Source organism: Rhamphochromis sp. 'chilingali' (assembly GCF_963969265.1).
Source record: "Rhamphochromis sp. 'chilingali' genome assembly, chromosome: 5".
NCBI classification, from domain to species: Eukaryota; Metazoa; Chordata; class Actinopteri; order Cichliformes; family Cichlidae; genus Rhamphochromis; species Rhamphochromis sp. 'chilingali'.
Window position 1 is genome coordinate 26538985 of NC_137932.1, and position 15333 is coordinate 26554317.

General features: G+C 41.8%; 1 protein-coding gene across 2 annotated transcripts; it reads right to left on the minus strand.

Moving 5' to 3' along the window:
- Nucleotides 1-2571: 2571 nt before the first annotated feature.
- On the minus strand, nucleotides 2572-15111 carry txlnba (taxilin beta a). Of its 2 annotated transcripts, none has more exons than XM_080882037.1 (11): nucleotides 14973-15111; nucleotides 9038-9266; nucleotides 8833-8914; nucleotides 8066-8151; nucleotides 7788-7958; nucleotides 7324-7518; nucleotides 6939-7058; nucleotides 6107-6181; nucleotides 5433-5525; nucleotides 5010-5105; nucleotides 2572-4187 (listed from the first exon to the last, which is right to left on the minus strand). In XM_080882037.1, the coding sequence occupies exons 2-11, from the start codon at nucleotides 9248-9250 to the stop codon at nucleotides 2934-2936; spliced, it is 2385 nt and encodes a 794-aa protein (XP_080738163.1). In that variant the 5' UTR covers nucleotides 9251-9266; nucleotides 14973-15111; the 3' UTR covers nucleotides 2572-2933. The 2 variants fall into 2 exon arrangements, with proteins under 2 accessions (XP_080738163.1, XP_080738162.1); XM_080882036.1 differs by lacking the exon at nucleotides 6107-6181 and adding an exon at nucleotides 6231-6305.
- Between the last annotated feature and the right edge of the window lie 222 nt (nucleotides 15112-15333).

The window sequence follows — 15333 nt, forward strand, 5'->3', positions numbered from 1 at the left end:
GCATTCTGCACAGAAAGGATAAATCCCACAGAGAGCGAAAGGAAGAAAGTCTTTATGGGTCTAACCTTTTTCTGTGGACGGTTTCATGTGGAACAGGATATTCAGCAGCATTCTTTAGCAGCAAGGTACCTTCCTATATGATTCATGTTGAACGCTGTTACTGGGAGCAAAGTAATTAACAAGATATTCAAAGACAGAATATTTAATAAAATTTGCAGGCAAACAAAAACTTAAATGTCAAAATGGTTCAAATTCTTTCAGCTCCAATAAAATAATCAGTTTGTAACATCCAGGCATGAAAAACATGATTGTTGTCTGCAGTATTCAATTAAATGGTGCTGGGGGATACGGAGAGCCCGTGGGCTCGGTTTTTTTATAAGAAATGAGCTTAAAGACATGGAGCGCAAAAGGAGTCCTAATGAAAGCTGAGAATGATTCAATAGTTTTGAGAGCTTGTATCTATTTAAAAACCAAACCTCAAAGAGTGTTAAAGCAGGGAGAACCTCATCAAATATGGAAATAAGTTAATTATATAATAATTTAAATAGACAGAGACTCTGAAGGCCCCCTTCCCAGCGATTGGGTAACGCCCACTGTGATGAACTATATTCAAGTACATGATTATTACTTAGCTAACCGCTAACGTAATGATGAGAATGTCTTTCGCACAGATGCGCATACTCCTTAATCCAGCTCTTATCTTCTGCCACAAGGTCGAAAATCTTCAAAAACACTTCACTTCTGGCAAGAATCAAATCCCTCTCTCCCTTATCTGCCCTCCTTTTAAGCTCTTAAATTAATTTTATAAAACCCTTTGTTCTCTAGTGTTTTTGCTTTTTAATTATCAATAATTCTTTTCATGCACAAAATATGGCAATGAAGTGAGTCTTAGAGGTAGGAATCTCTCCCTCTTATCTTGTAAGCCAACTTCCACGTCATGAGGTTTCTGTAGTCTCTGATGTATTTCATTAGAGACACGACCCTGCATGCATTTATGTTTAAAGCATTTTAGTTACTCCATTATCAAATTTGATTGAAGTCACTTTAGATCAAGTCAAAAGCTTTGCATGAACATTTGAACCACCTATTATTGAACTCATGCTCAGAAGGATAAATAATGATTGTTCAGCCCACAGCACAGAATCTAACTCGTTTTGTAGAGAAAAGGACATATATCTGCAGGAAATGTCTCTTAATAAATATCTGTAGAAATGTATTTGGACCCTCAAGTAAATATCGAATAACTGGACTAATTTAAATGTATTCATAGTTACATAATCACACAGTTACACTAAGTAAAGTAAAAACATCACCTGTAGTACTGATTTTCTTTTTTCAATATTCTTTTCTTGAATTAAGAATTTGAAGACCTCTGTCTCCATCTACTGGCTGTAACTCTGAACTGCATTCTGATTATATTAAGACGTATAACCCTTCACATCTGAATATTTTTGAAGCACTGCAACTGCAGAAGTGTATTACTGAATGTTTCTCAGTGCAGGAAGCTGTACCTGCTAAAATGAGGACATAAAGGCTGATTTTATGGTTAAGTCTGGTGTTTTAGCCTGAACTATGCTTTTCCAGCTGCACAAGTGGACACATTTCTCTCAAAATTGCATTTTTGTTGCTGTGTTTTTTAAAATAAAGGCCCATATTTGGAGCATGTGTGTGTGTTTTATTTAAAAACAAACCTCATGGGGCTCTTTGTATAAATACTTTATTACTTCGAGCATTATTTTAATCAGCAACAGTTGCGGAGACAGTGTCACTGCAGGGTGGATGTCAGGGTGGATGGCTGGGTCCAAACAAACCACACTTTGACACAGTAGTGAGCAGTTTGTTTCCCGTTTCAAACAGCACTTCAAACAGTCCTTACAAGGCAGTCATGCTTTGTAAGGACCTCTTAATATCACATCATCACACAGTGGTACCTATGTAGTGTAATTTTTTAGTGTGCACCTGACCAGGATTAGGGGTTTTCACCCATAAGATGGATTCTGCATCACACTGGGGTCCCTTAATTTTTGACGTTATTATTCAGGTTTTTATTTTATGTTCATTTCCAGATGCTCTTTGGTGAGATTTGGGAAAAGCTCCAGTTTTTTTTGTAAAGCAAACGTTAGAAGGTATAATTCTGCAACAACTTCTGCAATAACTTGGTTTTTGGTTATAAAGTCGATGCCTCCTGCCCCAGTCTATTGACATACCCTGTGGGGATCATTGTCAATGAGACGAAACGTGCCCTTTATTTGAGTTCAAATCCACTTATGACCCTCCACCACCCATAAATCTCAACAAACAAAGGTGTATATTTTAAGAAAAATGAAGAAAAAATACTCAGTATGAAGCAGAAAAGAAAAAAAAGAAAAGAAAAAGGCAATTCTCCTAGATGGAAATTTAAATACTAACAATGCAGTGGCCAAATAATGGACAAAATGCCTTCTCACATGTACCATAGATTTACAGACCCATAAGATGTGGCTATAGAACAAGATATGGCAGCTGATATTGAAGCTTTAAAAGGATAAAGACTTTCATAAGTAAATGAAAGTAAATGAGACCAGAGAAATGTCAGATTATCATTTTTATTATTCGAGTCATTTTAGCACACAGTACTGTTTGTTTAGGAGAGAAATACTCTTTACTGTCCTCCAGCCAGCGGCTATACTTTCCTTGCCTTACATAAGGCACTTTTAGCTTTTCATTGCAGTTAGTTACCAGAAAATATTCCACTCATGAAGACCCATGGGTCAACATGTCAGGCCTAATTAAATCTTCATTCTAACAAACTGTAAAATACATTTGTTGATGTTTGGTGAGACTGAATAACAGTGAAGAGAACACTTTAGCTGATACTACCATTTAAATGAATTAATTGCAAAAGTTCATATTAACACCAAATAACAGCACACACACACCTACACACTGTAACTTTAGCTGGCATTCTTGCTACTTTTCTTCTTCTTTTTCTTCAGGACCTGCTTCTTGGGGTCTGCGTCAGAGGATGGAGCTGATTTAGTGTTCACAGAAGATGAGGCTGACTCTGAGGGTTTTAAGACTGCTTCTGGTGCCTGAACGTGTTCGGCTATCTGCTGCTGATCCTTCTCGTCTTGTAGAAGCACCATTGGCTTGACCTCACTGATCTCCTCCTTGAGCTCGGCCTTCATTTCTTCTGCATCCATTGCTGGAGAGGCCCTAGTTTTCTCAGTCTCTAGTGTTAGTAGAGACTCAGATGGCTGTTGCTGATCCTTATCATTTTGCGGAGCCACTTGTAGTTTGCCCTCACTGGACTCCTCCTGGATCTCAGCCTTTATTGCATCTGTTTCTGGATCAAACTTGGCTTTCTCAGGGTCTGATGCTGATGTAGCTTCAATGGACTGCTGCTGGTCTTTCTCATCTTTCACTGGTGCCCCTGGTGTAATCTCACCGGTCTCCTCCAGGACCTCAGCCTTCATTGCCTCCATTCCTATTTCAGCTTTGGCTCGTTCTGGTTCTGGTTTTGGAACAGGTGCGACTGTATGCTGGATCTCTGCGTCTGGCTCCGCTTGGTGCGCCTCTTCAGCCTCAACTTGTGTCTGAACCTTTATCGCCTCTGTATTTGGATCTAATGCTGTTTCTAAAGTTGTCTTCTGAGTGGTTGTGGCTTCTGCAGCAGGCACAACCTGATCTAGAACCTCCTCCACCTTCACTGGCTGTGGCAGCTCTGAATCTGATGCTTTTGACTTTACATCTTCCACCTGCCCAGGGACTGAATCCAGACCCTCTTTGACTTGAGGTTTTGCTTTGAAATGGAAAAATGCAGATGAAACTAGATCTTCTTCAAGGTCTAACTCATTATTTTCCTCTTCCTCAGTGTCAACAGTTGTCGTCAACAGGGAGGCAGCAAACTCTTGCAGCTTGGTCTGCTCCTCCTTCAGGCGGGACATGCCCTCTGTCAGAACCGGGTCCTCCTCCTCGATTTCCTGCATCTCATCAGGGGTCAGTAGGGCAGATTCGTCAGCACCCTCAGGCTTGTTATTGAGGTTGGAGATGCCAAAGACCTTTGTTTGAAGGTTGGCATTAGAGTAGCGAACATCCTTGATTTTGTCATAGAGCACTTTCCTTTCATCCTGGAGGGCACGACAAAGCTTCTCCAGCTTCTGAATCTTCAGGACGAACAGATCGTACTCTCTACCTTTCTCTGTTCTCTGAAGAACAAGAAGGGATGAAGAAAATTAGACAAGATGACACCATAAAAAGACGATGCTGTTTGAGTAGGGTATTTATGAATCGCTAAGGATCTTTGGTTTGGTGATGCTTTGCTGTCATCATCTAAATTAGGTCACTGGTGCAACATGGCCCAAGACCCCATTTGTACCAGGACCAATTGGAAAATGGATTAGCTTGTGTGTTGGATCAGTCAGTTTGATTGTATCTATCTTTTTTTATCAGCTAATATGTTGGACCCATGAAAACACTTCTCTAAATATTTACATTTATAGATGGGATTATTTCATGATCTCCAACTTTCTGCTTCTAAATTCAGATAAAATTGAGGTCATTGTACTCTGCCCTGAAAATCTTAGAAATGTGGTATCTAACCAGATTCAGGGTTTTCCTCTGTATGCATTATTGTAGGGTCTACCTTAAAATATAAAGCATCTTGAGGCGACTGTTGTTGTGATTTGATGCTGTATAAATAAAATGGAATTTAATTCATGGATTTGCAGGCACCTCTACTGTGGCACTAAATCTGACAGCTTAGGAATTAGCTAATAAATTGGAGGAGTGTCTACTCATTGGCCACTGTGTAAAAAAAAGAGCAACGGAATCTAAGGAAATACTATACATGAATCCAGCAATTATTCGGTCCTGTGCTGGGGCCAAAAAATTTGTACAAATTTGAACAATCGTGTTTTTATCGATAAGGCACTGGCACCACATGGATTCAAAAAGGATTAACCAAGGCCTGTAGGTGTCTCTCTCCAATTGTGATTAAATTCTCCAGGTAGTGCATCGTAAACATTTACCTCTTCAATCATATCAGTCAAAGCCTTGTTGCAGTTCTCAAACCTCGTCTTCCACAGATTGGACTCTTTCTCCACTTTCTTCATCTTGTCTGACATCTAAAAAAACAAAACAACAACAACCACGAAATAAAATAAAATCTACGAATCAGACTTGTGTCAGATCCATCCAAAGTCAAGAAAACGTGCTAGAGCAACAACCATCCATTTACATCTCACACACACGCAAAAATTCTGGTAAGAGGGGTTTTCTTTAATCGTCACAAATTAATTTCTGCACTTATTGTGTCCGACATAAAAGATGAGAGTAACTGTCCCCATTTACCCTACACACACACACACACACACACACACACACACACACACACACACACACACACACACACACACACACACACACACACACACACACAGGTCAAAACTCACATTTTCCATCTCCTTTTTGAAGCGGACGTAGATTTCATTGCTTTTGGCCAGAGTTGCCTGGAACTCATCAAACTTCTCACCATACAGGGTCAGCTGTGGTTAGAGGAGAAGGCTGATAAGTCAGAGTCATAGGACAGATACGTTTATATTAGCAGATCCCTCATAATTTCTATTCAAATAATATGACGACAAACTAAAATCAAGCTTTATTCACTGCTCCTGCAAGAAAACCTCCAAAAAAACCTCAAACAGATCTTGGTTAGACAAATTTAGAACAAATTAAACTTAACTGCAGTCATTTTTTCCTATGTATTGATTTTTGAGGCCCAGACTAAATCTCCACATTCAAGTAAGATGCAGTATTCAAAGTATACTCTAAGTATATTTGCACTAGACGGAAAGATGTTAATGAGACTTACATATATGCATTTCTCTGTAAAAGTGTTTTTTTTTCAAATGCATTTTAATAAATTCAGCTTTTCCAGATAGCTTATTCAATAATTATTTTTGTTTTATATAATTAATAAAGAGAACAGGAGCTTTTTGATATTATTCCTCACAGTGTGGAGACGTTTTAAGCCGTCATGCACAAAATAAGTGCATTCAGCTCATTGTGGTCTTGTGTGACACCTGCAGTAATCTGCCTGACTCAGCCTCAGTCAGTGAATATTCACCTGCGCCTGCATGACAGTCCCCTGCTCTCTGAGTGTCTGAGCCTGCAGTTTCCATTCAGCAGCCTGAACCAGTAACTGGTTAGAAGAGAACAGACAGAGCCAGACGTTAAAGACGTTTCTTTACCTTCTTCTTCATGGCCAGCTCCTGCTCCTTCATAGCGAAGCATTTCTTTGTTTTGTCAATAGCCTCCCTAAGCAACTAAGGTGACAGAGACAGTATACAGTTAATCTGCATGGCCTTCAAAACAGATTTAGAGAAAATTCATCTTGATTATCAAGCTAACAGCAAGCAGCCCGTTCTCATCCCCTGACCGTCAAAGCCTTTATGCACAAAGTGTCGTGGTTATTGCATTAGTGAGATGGGTCTGTGACACCCAACTCATTACTTTCCAGCTTGTAGGGTTACTGGTAAAAAAAAACCCCAAAAAAACATTTATTTCAAATCACCAGTTTTCCCAGAACCTTGAGAAAAATGAGATCATTAAAGTCTTGGTGGATAATTTTGCCAGTGTCAGTGCATCGCTTATGTAAAAGGAAACATCTGACCAAACTGGAGCAGCTGACACACGGAGATGAGAATATGTTGCAATAAGACTGCTGTGCCGAAGTCACATTAAATATGTTTAAATGGAATTTTAAAAACAGACATATAATACCATTAATGATATTCATTGATATGACCTTTTAGAATTGACATGCCAAAGTTTGTTTACATGTAGATAAACTGACATAAGTGATATCTGGAGAGCTCTGGGTGAATTCTCAGAATGCTGGGACAAAGGCGTATCCTTTATTTCTTCACTGGTTACAATGGAAGCAATGGCACACTCACGTATTCCTTCTCTCTTTTGTGTTTCTCCTCAGCTTCGGTCAGCAGAGCGTTGGCCTGCTGCAGTTTGGCTTCAATCAGTTTCTGCTGCAGGTCACGATGCTTGTTGATCTTCTCCAAACTCTGCAGGACGGAGGAGAACAGGAAAGAATTTACCTTCATATCATTTTCTCAAGCATTTCATCCTATGAAAGCTGGGTAAAGGCTCCAGCCCCCCTGCGGCCCTCAATTGGATAAGCTAAAGAGAATGGATGGGTGGATCAATGGATCAATTTACCAATGAATCAAAAAGAAAAAACTCATCTGAAGTAACTCTAAAGTTTTGTTTTTTATTCAAAGATATCTGAAAATACATTTTAATGTGTAATGTTGACCTGTGACCTCTCACCTCCTCCCTCCGTTCACACTGGGTCATGAGGTTCTCCAACTTGTCGGTCAGATTGACATTTTCACCGCACAGCTTCTCATTTCGTGCGCTGTGCAGCTCAATCTGGCTCTGGATCTCACCCAGCATGCTCTGGAAGTGGGTGGTGATCTCTGTTCTCTTCTCCTCGTCCTCCTTGCAGCGCTGCAGAGTCTCCTCCTGGAGGAGGTAGCGGTGGCAGTCGGGGAGAAGTGAATGGAAGAAGAGGAAGGTGAAAGAAACAGAGTTCTGTCAGGCTTCAACTTTCCTTCTTCCTGTACAAGTGAATCAGTTCTTCCAGATAATAACCACCATCTAACTAACTACAAAACACTGAGATGTTTAAATTGTGTTTTTATACGGTTTGTGCTTATCGTGAAAGTGGATTAAAAATTATGTCTCAATAGCTTCTCCTGCTGTGCCAAAGTAAATGCAAACATCCTCCACACCCTCAGAACATTGTAGAATGACTGCTGCTCTCTGCACAGACTCTCCAGTTTGCTGCGAGCTGCGATGCTGCTGCGATACTCGGCCTGCAGCTGCTGCCGCTCCTCCAGCACGACGGACAACTTCTGCTGCAGAGCACTCAACCTCTGCACATCGCAGCGCCGCAAGGCCGCCTGCGAACACAAGGAGAGGTACTTGCTATGAATTTTAAAGACCCAGTGCCAGAAACAGTATAAATACTTCCAGCAAGCAACACTAAAAACTTCAGCTGCTTCCTTACCAGTTCAGCATACTTCCTGACCAGAGCTTCCAGTTTCTCCTCTGGAGAAGAGAGTTCGTTCAGGGCCTGCATGATGAGAGAGGCCTCTGCAGAGAGAGATACAGTTTCTAGCATTTTGATAATACACACAGGATATAGTATTCATTATTTAAGCTTTCATTTGCTATGACAAAAACAATTTCGCTTTGGTTGTTTTTATTAATTATACTTTGTATTAATAATGAGATGGTTCACCCTCTCATGTTTCTGGCTTTTTAAATTTTATTTTTCTAAAGAAAAGTTGTTGCTGCTCACATCAAAGGCGCTATAAGCTAAATAAAAAAAGAAGTATTAAAAGTGCAAGATAAAAAAGAAGATAAAAGCTCAAGTAACTTGCATATAAACTAGGCTAAGAGCTACTAGAGTAAATAATAAATAAGTAAATGCAGTTCATCCTCAGTATGAGCAGGATAATATTGCAACAATAGACAACATAAGTTTCATTTTAGAGTTCAGTTCTTTTAAGGTGCATTGGTTAAAAATTGTTTCTATTTTGGGGCTAATAAGACTATCTGACACCTGTCAGCGCGATCAGCTCAAAAGCACCAAAAATTTGTTGAATCAGAAACAAAACTTCAGCATTAAAACTTTACTTTACTAAAGTCCACATGCAGATACATTTCAGATTCATTTGGGTTTTTGTGGGGTTGACTGATGGTTGGATGGTTGCAGTATTTATTGGGAACTGGGTAAAGGAATAAAACCATCCTGCTCTCTGGCTGCCTCACCTGTGTCATCTGTGTCCATGGTGCTTGTGATGTCATCTTTTGCCTCCTCCTTCACCTTTTCCACCTCTGCCTCCACCCCACTCTACATCCAAAACAGTATAAAACATTGCTTTTTTGTTTTTGTTTAGTTTAGTTTTTTACATTTGTTCGGCACACATCACCAGCAGCCAGACATCAAGGAGCAGGTGTTGTTAACTTTTAAAACCTGTTTGTCGAGGACGCCGGCTGCGGAGCTATACATGTGAATGATGTCATCCAGCCGTCGACTGAACTGCTCCACAGAGTCCGGATTGTCAGGAGAGGAGGCGGAGCAAGCCACACCTGCCGTCTCGCCCTCACTGCTCTCAGGCTCCAGTGAAGATGCCTTGACAGATGTGGGAGGCACCAACACCTCAGCTGCTTCCACCGACGTCTCCATTGTCAGTTTTCTGGAACTAATGCACATGGATTTTTTTATTTTTTTACAGCAGGCAGATACAGAGATTTACAGAGAACCTAACAAGACGAAGTAAAACTTAACTGTTGGACGTCACTCATTCAAACTGCAGCATGTAAAAAAACTTTGATTTCACTCTATTCATATACAGTGGGGCAAAAAAGTATTTAGTCAGCCACCGATTGTGCAAGTTCCCCCACTTAAAATGATGACAGAGGTCAGTAATTTGCATCAGAGGTACACTTCAACTGTGAGAGACAGAATGTGAAAAAAAAATCCATGAATTCACATGGTAGGATTTGTAGAATCAGAATCAGAATCAGAAAGGGGTTTATTGCCAAATGTTGAGCAGGTTTACAACATTAGGAAATTGCTGCGGTGCTTCAGTGCAAACATAGTGTCATAAATAGCACTTAAATAGTGTCATAAATAGCACTTAAATAGACATGAAAAAATAAAAGTAGGGATAAGAATTAAAAGTGCTACGTAGAAAGATATGTGCATGAGTGCAGGTGGTGATCAGTGCCAAACATGGAATGATGCAGTGACACAGCGTAGGGTCATGTGTTAGTGGTGGGAACAGTCATATGGTTATTGTTCATGTGTCCAACAGCAGAGGGGAAGAAACTGTTCTTATGGCGAGAGGTTCTGGTGCGAATGGACCGGAGCCTCCTGCCTGAGGGGAGCAGGTCAAACAGACTGTGTCCAGGGTGAGAAGGGTCAGCTGAGATCTGAGCTGCACGCCGCAATGTCCTGGAGGTGTACAGGTCCTGCAGAGATGGGAGTCTGCAGCCAATCACCTTCTCAGCAGAGCGCACAACACGCTGCAGTCTCTGTTTGTCCCTGATAGTGGCTCCAGCGTACCACACGGTGATGGAGGAGGTGAGGATGGACTCGATGATTGCAGTGTAGAACTGCATCATCGTCCGTGTTGGCAGGTTGAATTTCTTCAGCTGCCTCAGGAAGTACATCCTCTGCTGGGCTTTCTTGATGACGGAGGTGATGGTGGGCTCCCACTTCAGGTCCTGGGTGATGGTGGTACCCAGGAAGCGGAATGAGTCCACAGAGGTGATGGGGGTGTCAGTCAGGATGATGGGGGGGAGTGGGGCTGTGTGCTTCCTGAAGTCCACAGTAATCTCCACTGTCTTCTGGGCATTCAGCACCAGGTTGTTGTGGCTGCACCAGGACACCAGACGTTCAACCTCCCTCCTGTAGGCAGACTCATCCCCGTCAGAGATGAGTCCGATAACAGTGGTGTCATCTGCAAACTTGATTAGCTTGACAGACTGGTGGGTGGAGGTGCAGCAGTTGGTGTACAGGGAGAAGAGCAGAGGAGAAAGAACACAGCCCTGAGGGGAGCCGGTGCTGATGGTCCGGGAGTCCGAGACATTCTTTCCCAGCCTCACATGCTGCTTCCTGTCCGTCAGGAAGTCAGTGATCCACCGGCAGATGGGATCAGGCACATTCATCTGGGAAAGCTTGCCTCGGAGATGGTCTGGAAGGATGGTGTTGAAGGCAGAGCTGAAGTCCACAAACAGGATCCTGGCGTAGGTTCCTGGGGAGTCCAGATGCTGCAGGATGAAGTGTAGGGCCATGTTGATGGCGTCGTCTACAGACCTGTTGGCTCTATATGCAAACTGCAGGGGGTCCAGGAGGGGGGCCGTGAGGGTCCTGAGATGGGAGAGAACTAGGCGCTCAAAAGACTTCATGACCACAGATGTCAGAGCCACGGGTCTGTAGTCATTTAGTCCAGTGATCCTAGGTTTCTTGGGGACAGGGATTATGGTGGAGGACTTGAAGCAGGCAGGCACATGGCATGCCTGCAGTGAGGAGTTGAAAATGCCAGAAAACACTGGGGACAGCTCGTTTGCACAGTGTCTGAGGGTGGCAGGAGACACGCCGTCTGGGCCGGGAGCTTTCCGAGCATTCAGGTTCTTAAACTGCTTCCTCACATCTGCTTCATGAATATGAAGAGTTGTGGTGGGAGGAGGTGGTGTGAAATCCTCTTTTGTGTGGGGTGAGGAGGGGGGTGTTGTAGGTGAACAGTTTGAAGGTGGTGATGGCTCTATGGAGGGGGGAGAGGTGGGGGAATTAGTGTCCAAGAATTGTGTAAATAGTGTAAAGAATTTATTCGTAAATTAGGGTGGAAAATAAGTATTTGGTCACCTCAAACAAGGAAAATCTCTGGCTCTCACAGACCTGTAACGTCCTCTGTAAGAAGCTTTTCTGTCCCCCACTCGTTACCTGTATGAATGGCACCTGTTTGAACTCATCATCTGTATAAAAGACACCTGTCCACAGCCTCAAACAGTCAGACTCCAAACTCTGCCATGGCCAAGACCAAAGAGCTTTCGAAGGACACCAGGAAAAGTATTGTAGACCTGCACCAGACTGGGAAGAGTGAATCTACAATAGGCAAGCAGCTTGGTGTGAAAAAATCAACTGTGGGAGCAATCATCAGAAAATGGAAGACATACAAGACCACTGATAATCTCCCTCGATCTGGGGCTCCACGCAAGATCTCATCCCGTGGGGTCAAAATGATCATGAGAACGGTGAGCAAAGATCCCAGAACCACACGGGGGACCTGGTGAATGACCTGCAGAGAGCTGGGACCAAAGTAACAAAGGTCACCATCAGTAACACACTACAACGGCAGGGAATCAAATCCCGCAGTGCCAGACGTGTTCCGCTGCTGAAGCCAGTGCATGTCCAGGCCCGTCTGAAGTTTGCCAGAGAGCACATGGATGATACAGCAGAGGATTGGGAGAATGTCATGTGGTCAGATGAAACATCATGCTATGGGGCTGTTTTTCTGCCAAGGGGACAGGACGACTGATCCGTGTTAAGGACAGAATGAATGGGGCCATGTATCGTGAGATTTTGAACCAAAACCTCCTTCCATCAGTGAGAACTTTGAAGATGAAACGAGGCTGGGTCTTCCAACATGACAATGATCCAAAACAACAAAGGGCAACAAAGGAGTGGCTCCGTAAGAAGCATTTGAAAGTCCTGGAGTGGCCTAGCCAGTCTCCAGACCTCAACCCCATAGAAAATCTGTGGCGGGAGTTGAAAGTCCGTGTTGCTCGGCGACAGCCCCAAAACATCACTGCTCTCGAGAAGATCTGCATGGAGGAATGGGCCAAAATACCAGCTACTGTGTGTGCAAACCTGGTAAAGACCTATAGTAAACGTTTGACCTCTGTTATTGCCAACAAAGGTTATGTTACAAAGTATTGAGTTGTATTTTTGTTATTGACCAAATACTTATTTTCCACCCTGATTTACGAATAAATTCTTTACAAATCCTACCATGTGGATTCATGGATTTTTTTTTTTCACATTCTGTCTCTCACAGTTGAAGTGAACCTCTGGTGCAAATTACTGACCTCTGTCATCATTTTAGGTGGGGGAACTTGCACAATCGGTGGCTGACTAAATACTTTTTTGCCCCACTGTACCCTTTAATATTTAATTGAACTATATGACAAAATCAGATGGTCTAGCAATTGTTTCTAGCAATTGGGAGGTATGTTCTGATTCAAGTGTAACAGAAGGATTACTCTGTGGTTCTATTCTTTAAAAATGTACAAGTTTAAGTTTTGACAGTGAGTTTGAAAAATCTACTGAAAACCTTTAACAACTATACAGCTCATAAACAGCTCACACCAACTGCAAACATGCTTTCCATTGTTTAGCACATGCTAATCCAATGTAAAGTATCTGGCAGCTGTCACTTTAAATTTAGCTCACTGATAGCTGTGACAGATCACAGCAGCGTCACAACTACTTTATACTAGACTCAGGAGGAAAATGTTTGCAGAGATCAAATCAAAAAGCCTTTTCTGAACAGTCTACTGTAGACCGAAAGTGTTTTTGCAACCACAGCTATATCCAATCTCACTTTAAGCACATCTGCACTGGCTTCTTTTTTCTGACCAGGAAGATACATCCATGTCTTGTACTGTCTCCGGTCTCCGGTAAGCTTCAGTTTTGGGTACAAGTCAAAAGACAAAGTACATCTATTAAAGGAAACAAGCTCAGACTCCAAAAGTCTTTCTTGGAACCAAGAACCAGGAGTCTATAAGTTATAAGCTTGTGTTGTGTTTCATTACATTTCTTTAATTTTAAATCATCCATTCACTTTTATCTCTAAAATGTGTCCAGAAAATGATTTGGGAAAAAAAAAAACTGACAATGTGAATATGGTTCCATGAAAAAACCCAACATATTAAAACCCAGAATCTATAAAATGCAAAGATTTACAGTTTGTCTAATCAATAAATTGACCGGTGACTTCACGGTAGGTTTGTTGATGTCTTTGAAACTAATAAAACTGCCATGTATAGTGAGGGGAAGGAACCTTTAATCAGCGACCAACATTACTTTTATTTTCCCATCAGGCGTCATCGAGCTCACCGCCTCTTCCTCTGTGTGTGTGTCCACATAGCTCTGTTGCAACATGACGGCTGCCACCGTTATTATATCTGTCAAGTTAAAATTAGCCATCACAGTGAGATAGCCAACTCTGCCCTCCCCCCCATCCACACACACAGTCACACACACACTGCAGGCTACAGCTGTTGTAGTCTCATCTATTCTGAGAGCATCCAAATATGGTTCCAGGCATACAGTCACAGATTTTAAGGCTAAACATTATTATAAACTTGTTTTTTTGTTTGTTTGTTTTGTGTGTCTGCTTCATGTTTCCACTGTTTTGCCGCCCCACTGCAAAAATACACTAAGCTCCTCCCCTCTATATTACACAACCAATCACAGCCCCTCCCCCTGAATTACAAACTGTTGACCACGACTAAATAAACTGCTCATGGTAATGTTTTTACTTGATGACTGTGCTCAAGCTGGATGATGGAAAAACCACATGAACATAATCTGGACTTTGAATAACTGCATTCTTTGTTCTTGATTATCAGCTAAATCTTAAAATACCAATGTTACGCTTGTTTCTTGTTTGTGTTTTTTAAGGACATTCTTAGTTTTGGACAAATGATCCTACACCTGACCTCACTTTATGCCTCCAAAATAAAATGATCCATTTACAAAACTAAAAGAAAGACATTACTGTCAGAATGAGCCAGAACAGCCAAACAGAAAACCTTTGGAAAAACCAGGTAACTGCAGAAAGATGTAGACAACCAAAAACAGCACAAGCACGGCCAAAACATTAGTAATTGTTTACATGTGACAAAGTGAACAGTCCACCAACTAAACTGAAGTAAAAGGAGGCACAAGGCACCTTTAAAATTATCACATATATCACATTTTTCACTGTACTGAATTATCAAAATGATCCTTAAAGAATAAGACACTGCTTTCTTCAAATGCAGGTATTTTTTACATTCCAGTCATGCTGTGTATGAAAGTGCTGAAGGGCTGAATATAGACACGCTGACAGTGACACAGCCCTTTATTGTGTCATGGCTGCCATTACAAAGCTCTTCATGTCTTTTCCATGTTGTACTTTAAAGTTATTTATTAAAATGAAAACATAGCAGCAATAAAAATTTTTCATCTTTAAAAATGACCATCAGGCCCCATTTATGCCTGAAACAGGAGGAAAAATACATTTCCAGTTTGTTCCACAAAGTAGTCCACTTGTGGAAGTGTACCCAAATGCAGCAGTAAGAACGGTGAACACAAGTAAGTAAGATTTCTGAGGAAGGGAGGAATGAAAAAGTCTTACCAGGATCAGCAGAGTGAAGGAGGTGAAGAAGAGACAGCAACAGACGGAAGAAGAACGGGAGGAGGAGGAGGGTCCTGTTCACGGGACAGCTGACCCCCAAAATAACATGAGAGGATCAGCTCAGGGACACGCCGGTGACTGCACCAGAGTGTGCTGCGACTGTGGATAAGGGGACACATTCTGATGGGGGTGGGTGGGTTCCCGAGAGTCTTTTGTGATTTTAGAAATAACTTCATCACCAATATTCACAGGTCACCTAAAAACCTGGGTCTTAAAAGTTTTTAGGCTAAATGTGTTAAAAAAAAAAAAAGCGGAAGTGAATTTGAAACAGATTAGAAAAGAAACTAACAGTAATGATGAC